The 6,520-nt window shown below is 41.9% G+C and overlaps 1 protein-coding gene across 1 annotated transcript in view; it reads right to left on the reverse strand.

The window, feature by feature from the left end:
* LOC142760413 (TATA box-binding protein-associated factor RNA polymerase I subunit B-like) overlaps positions 1-2,880 on the reverse strand; it is a 52,680-nt gene extending 49,800 nt beyond the window's left edge. Inside the window, exon 1 of the mRNA XM_075863598.1 lies at positions 2,642-2,880. Coding sequence (XP_075719713.1) covers positions 2,642-2,659 — 18 coding nt within the window. The 5' untranslated portion in view covers positions 2,660-2,880. The remainder of the gene's footprint in view (positions 1-2,641) is intronic.
* Positions 2,881-6,520: the final 3,640 nt, after the last annotated feature.

The raw sequence follows: 6,520 nt of genomic DNA on the forward strand, positions 1-6,520 counted from the left end.
TAATGTATATAAGTGTCCCGCATATAATGTATATAAGTGTCCCGCATATAATGTATATAAGTGTCCCGCATATAATGTATATAAGTGTCCCGCATATAATGTATATAAGTGCCCCGCATATAATGTATATAAGTGCCCCGCATATAATGTATAGAAGTGTCCTGCATATAATGTATATAAGTCTCCTGCATATAATGTATATAAGTGTCCCGCATATAATGTATATAAGTGTCCCGCATATAATGTATATAAGTCTCCTGCATATAATGTATATAAGTGTCCCGCATATAATGTATATAAGTGTCCCGCATATAATGTATATAAGTCTCCTGCATATAATGTATATAAGTGTCCCGCATATAATGTATAGAAGTGTCCCGCATATAATGTATAGAAGTGTCCCGCATATAATGTATATAAGTGTCCTGCATATAATGTATAGAAGTGTCCCGCATATAATGTATAGAAGTGTCCCGCATATAATGTATAGAAGTGTCCCGCATATAATGTATATAAGTGTCCTGCATATAATGTATATAAGTGTCCCGCATATAATGTATATAAGTCTCCTGCATATAATGTATAGAAGTGTCCCGCATATAATGTATATAAGTGTCCTGCACTTCTTTTGACGAGGCTGTATTTTTACGCGTCGTCCTTTGACAGCTGTCAAACGACGACGCGTAAATGACAGGTCGTCTGCACAGTATGTCGGCAAACCCATTCAAATGAATGGGCAGATGTTTGCTGACGTATTGTAGCCGTCTTTTCAGACGTAAATCGAGGCATAATACGCCTCGTTTACGTCTGAAAATAGGTCGTGTGAACCCAGCCTTACAGCGCCGATCACAACATGTACAATATAGGCCACTTATAATGTGGTGACAGAGCCTCTTTAACACACCGGGTGTACCCAGTAAGGAAAAAAAAAATTGTCACAACGTCAGAATAGATGTATTCTTGTTACCTTGCTTCCCTAAAAAAAAAAAAAAAAAAAAAAATGGAATAAAAAGTGATACAAATTTTTATTTATTTTTTTAAATTCAATGCAAAAATAAAAGATAACCACAACTGTAAAAGTCAGAACTATTCTAATGTAACATTATTTAACCCGCAGAATGAACGCTATATATATAAAAAAAAAAAGTTCACACACAGCGTAAATACTGCGGATTTTCTAACGAATTTCATTGCGGAAAATAAATGGATGTGATTTGAACAAATCTTATCCACACGCTGCGTAAATGATGAGCGGAAAAAAGCTCTCAGAAATTGACCTACGGTGCGTTATTTTAACCAGCAGCATATCAATTGCATTTACGTAATCGCTGCTTTTGTGTTGCGGGTTTTCCCCATAGAATTCAATGGGGAGGTAAAACCTGTTACAAATAGCAGATGCGTTTTTGGCGGTGGAAAATGCAGCGATTCCGTCCGCAAAAAACTCAACTCAGAAAAAACAAATTCTTATACTTACCCAGAATTCTACATTTTTTTTGTCCTCCTCGGATGACGTTTCATCCCATGTGACCGGTGATTGGCTGCAGTGGTCACATGGGATGAAAGGTCATCCCAGGAGGCCGGGCTGCAGGACGTCAGAGGGTAGGTACGGTATGTGTCTTTTCTATGTGCAGTTTTACGCAACATAAATTCTAACAAAAAAACTGCACCACAATTTGGTGACGTTTTTCGTCCAGAAATCCCTGCGGCGCCCCGGGTGGCTACGCTGTGTGAACATAGCCTAATTGCTGGTTTTTGGACACCTTACCTCCCAAAAAAAAAAAAAGTCTAATGAAACATGATCAAAAAGTTGTACACCAAATTATTACCAATGAAAACTGCAGCCCTCACCCAGCTCCATCAGAGAAATAAAAGTTCTGCCTGTCCGAATATGGCGACAGTAAAACATAACTAGAAACTATATAAATAGGATATCGCCATATTCGTACAGACCCACAGAATAAAGTTAACATTTCATTTTTACCGCACAGAGGATGCCGTAAAAACAAAACTCAAAAACGTTGACAGATTTGCTGTAGTTGCTCGTCCTTCAAAAAACAAAAATTGGTGGTGTGCAACGAAAGCATAAGCTGCTGTAGCGGTGAAGCCTTATTATGGATTTGAGTTGTACGGTACCAGAATGCAGCTTCCATAGACTGTATCTCCGATATTGCAGAAGCCTCACAGCATCGCAGAACAATAACAGACGTCACACAATCTCCAGACTACGATCATGTCTCTATAAGGCTATGTAAACGCCACCAGCTTGCATGCATTTAGTTTAAAATCATCTTGGCTTTGCTTTAATGGAAATTATCTACTTATGGAGTAATTCCTAATGAGGGGAGCTGCAGTGTAAAGCACGGGGGGCAGAGCCACAACCTGAGTTTTTATAGGCCGAGACAGGAGGTTCTTTTCATATGGGGGCACGGCCTGTGGTCCAGGCATTTGACTGTCCCAGCACCTAGTGTAATGTAAACATTGTCGCAACAAAGCCCCCCGCCCCCTCTCTACAGAACAACACTGAGCGGCATAAGTAACTGACGTTCTGCCAGTTTAGTGAACTATCTAGTGAAGCAGAAGCCATGTAACCACGTGACGCACTGCATGGCGCACACCTATGATGTCACTGCGCCAAACTCACCGTGTCTTCCTCGTCCATGATACTCCGCACCTTAAATGGAATACTTCTCCGACATCGGCCTCAGAAGATGAACTTATAATCATGCACAACGCCAACTGGGGGGGCAGAATAGACACGTGCGTTCCCCCCACTAGTCTCTTGTTATTACGCGTCACTTCCGCCCGGTAGCTTCAGTCACGTGACGTTGGATGGTGGCGGCCGATGCGGGTCATACGAGTGGTTGCGTCCAGCCAGGAGCGTTGTTTAGTTCTTGCTGTATAGTCTGTGGTTCTATATCTGGGATTACATCATCACATAATATACAGCTGTAGTAGCAGGGGTCACACAGTCTGACACCCACATTAAAAAGCCCAGTATAAGGGTATATTCAGATGGTGAGGTAGTTGTCGTGTGGCAAAAAAATGTGTGCGGTTTTAATTAGCTCTATCTCTGTTCAATTCAGCAGCATGTCAATTTATACTGCGTTTTCTTTGCGGAGATGCTGCGGCCCAAAGACTTTAACCCCTTCAGGACACAGCCGATTTTTTCAACTCTGAGATGTGTCGCTTTATGTGGTAATAACTCCAGAACGCTTTTACCTATCCAAGCGATTCTGAGATTGTTTTCTCGTGACACATTGGACTTTATAATAATGGAAAAATTTGGTCGATACATTTAATATTTATTCGTGAAAAACACCAAAATTTAGAGAACATTTGCAAAAATGTTCATTTTTCTAAATGTAAGGGTATGTTCACACGAGGGCATCCGTTACGGCTGAAATTACGGGGATGTTTCAGCCTGAAAACATCCCCGTAATATCAGCCGTAACGGCATGTGCAGGCGCTTGAACGCCGCGTCAATTACGGGCGTAATTGGCGCTCCTATTCATTGGAGTCAATGAATAACGGCTCCAATTACGGCCAAAGAAGTGACAGGTCACTTCTTTGACGCGGGCGTCTATTTACGCGCCGTCTTTTGACAGCGGCGCGTAAAATACGCCTCGTGTGAACAGACAAACGTCTGCCCATTGCTTTCAATGGGCAGATGTTTGTCAGCGCTATTGAGGCGCTATTTTCGGACGTATTTCGGGGCAAAAACGCCCGAATTACGTCCGTAAATAGGCCGTGTGAACATACCCTAAATGTATCTACTTGTAAAACAGATACTAATACCACACAAAATAGTTACTAGTTAACATCCCCATATGTCTACTTTATATTTGCATCGTTTTTTGAACATCCTTTTGTTTTTCTAGGACGTTACAAGGCTTAGAACTTTAGCAGCAATTTCTCACATTTTCAACAAAATTTCAAAAGGCTATGTTTTCAGGGACCAGTTCAGTTCTGAAGTGGTTTTGAGGGCCTTATATATTAGAATCCCCCAATAAATCACCTCATTTTAAAAACTGCACCCCTCAAAGTATTCAAAACAGCATTTAGAAAGTTTCTTAACCCTTTAGTTGTTTCATAGGAAATAAAGCAAAGTAGACGGGAAATTTACAAATATCTTTTTTTTGGACGAAATTCATTTGTAATAAAAAAAATCTGTAACACAGAAGGTTTTACCAGAGAAATGCAACTCAATATTTATTGCCCAGATTCTGCAGTTTTTAGGAATATCCCACATGTGGCCCTAGTGCGGTAATGTACCGAAACACCGGCCTCAGAAGCAAAGGAGCACCTACAGGATTTTGGGGCCTGCTTATTTTTAAATTATATTTTAGGCACCATGTCGGGTTTGAAGAGGTCTTGTGGTGCCAAAACAGTGGAAACTCCCCAAAAGTGACCCCATTTTGGAAACTAGACCCCTCAAGGAATTTATCTAGGGGTATAGTTAGCACTTTGACCCCACAGGTATTTTGCTATATTTATTGGAGTTAGGCCTCATTTACACGAGCGTGTGCGTTTTGCGCACGCAAAAAAACGCAGCGTTTTGCGTGCGCAAAAGGCACTTGACAGCTCCGTGTGTCATCAGTGTATGATGCGCGGCTGCGTGATTTTCGCGCAGCCGCCATCATAGAGATGAGGCTAGTCGACGTCCGTCACTGTCCAGGGTGCTGAAAGAGCTAACTGATCGGCAGTAACTCTTTCAGCACCCTCGACAGTGAATTCCGATCACAATATACACCAACCTGTGAATAAAAAAAAGACGTTCATACTTACCAAGAACTTCCTGCTTCCTCCAGTCCAGTCTCCCGGCCGTTGCCTTGGTGACGCATCCCTCTCTTGTCATCCGGCCCCACCTCCCTGGATGAAGCGGCAGTCCATGTGACCGCTGCAGCCTGTGATTGGCTGCAGCCTGTGCTTGGCCTGTGATTGGCTGCAGCTGTCACTTGGACTGAATTGTCATCCCGGGAGGTCAGACTGGAGGAAGAAGCCGGGAGTTATCGGTAAGTCAGAACTTCTGTTTTTTTTTTACACGTACATGTATATTGTGATCGGAAGTCACTGTCCAGGGTGCTGAACCAGTTTAACTCTTTCAGCACCGTGGACAGTGACTGTCTCCTGACGTCGCGTAACGGAAAAATTTTGGCCGGGTTCGGTCAAAACGAGTTCGGCCGAACCCGGTGAAGTTCGGTGCGCTCATCTCTAATTTGACACTCCGTTTGGATGTTTGTAAACAGAAAAGCACGTGGTGCTTTTCTGTTTACATTCATCCTTTTGACAGCTCTTGCGCGAATCACGCAGTTCGCACGGAAGTGCTTCCGTGCGGCATGCGTGGTTTTCACGCACCCATTGACTTCAATGGGTGCGTGATGCGCGAAAAACGCACGATTATAGAACATGTCGTGAGTTTTACGCAATGCACTCGCGCGGCGCAAAATTCACGCATTGTCTGCACTGCCCCATAGAGTAATATAGGTGCGTACGACACGCGTGAAAAGCACGCGCGTCGCACGCGCGTATATTACGCTCGTGTAAATGAGGCCTTAGTCTGTGAAAATGAAAATCTACTTTTTTTCTGAAAAAAACATAGAAATTTGTAATATTTACAAGGAATAAAGAAGAAAATGCACCCCAACATTTGTAAAGCATCTTCTCCCGATTACGGAAATACCCCAAATGTGGTAATAAACTGCTGTTTGGACCCACGGCAGCGCTCAGAAAGGAGGGAGCGCCATTTGGATTTTGGAGCGCAGATTTTGCTGGATTGGTTTTCAGTGCCATGTCGCGATTGCAACGCCCTGGAGGGAACAAAATAGTGGAAACCCCCCAAAAGTGACCCCATTTTGGAAACTAGACCCCTCAAGGAATTTTTCTAGGGGTATAGTGAGCATTTATACCACACAGGTCTTTTGCAGAATTTAGTAGAATTAGGCCGTGAAAATGAATATAAACATTTTTGTCCACTAAAATGTTGAATTTTTTCATTTTCACAAGGGATAAAGGAGAAAAAGTCGCCCTAAATTTGTAAGGTAATCTCTCCCGAGTACGACAATACCCCACATGTGGTAATAATTGATTTTTTTAATAGAAATTAATTAACCTTTGCAGGACTGATCCTTTTTTGTTTTTCCATTTTAGTTTTTCACTCCCCGCCTTCCAAACGCCATAACTTTTTCTTTTTCCATGAATTGAGCGGTGTGAGGGCTTATTTTTGGCAGGACGAGCTGTCGTTTTTATTTGTACCATTTTTTGCTAGATGCAAATTTTTGATCACTTTTTATTACATTTTATTTAGAGCTTTGGTGCCCAAAACCAGTGATTTTTGCATTTTAAATTTATTTGTTACGGTGTTCATAATGCGCTATAAATGGCCATTATATTTTATTCTGCGGGTCGGTACGATTACGGCGATACCATATGTATATAGGGTTTTTTTATGTTTTGCAGCGTTTGCACAATAAAATCACTTCTTTATAAAATAATTTATTTTCTGTGTCACCATATTCTGAGC

This window comes from Rhinoderma darwinii, chromosome 4, assembly GCF_050947455.1.
Source record: "Rhinoderma darwinii isolate aRhiDar2 chromosome 4, aRhiDar2.hap1, whole genome shotgun sequence".
NCBI lineage: Eukaryota > Metazoa > Chordata > Amphibia > Anura > Rhinodermatidae > Rhinoderma > Rhinoderma darwinii.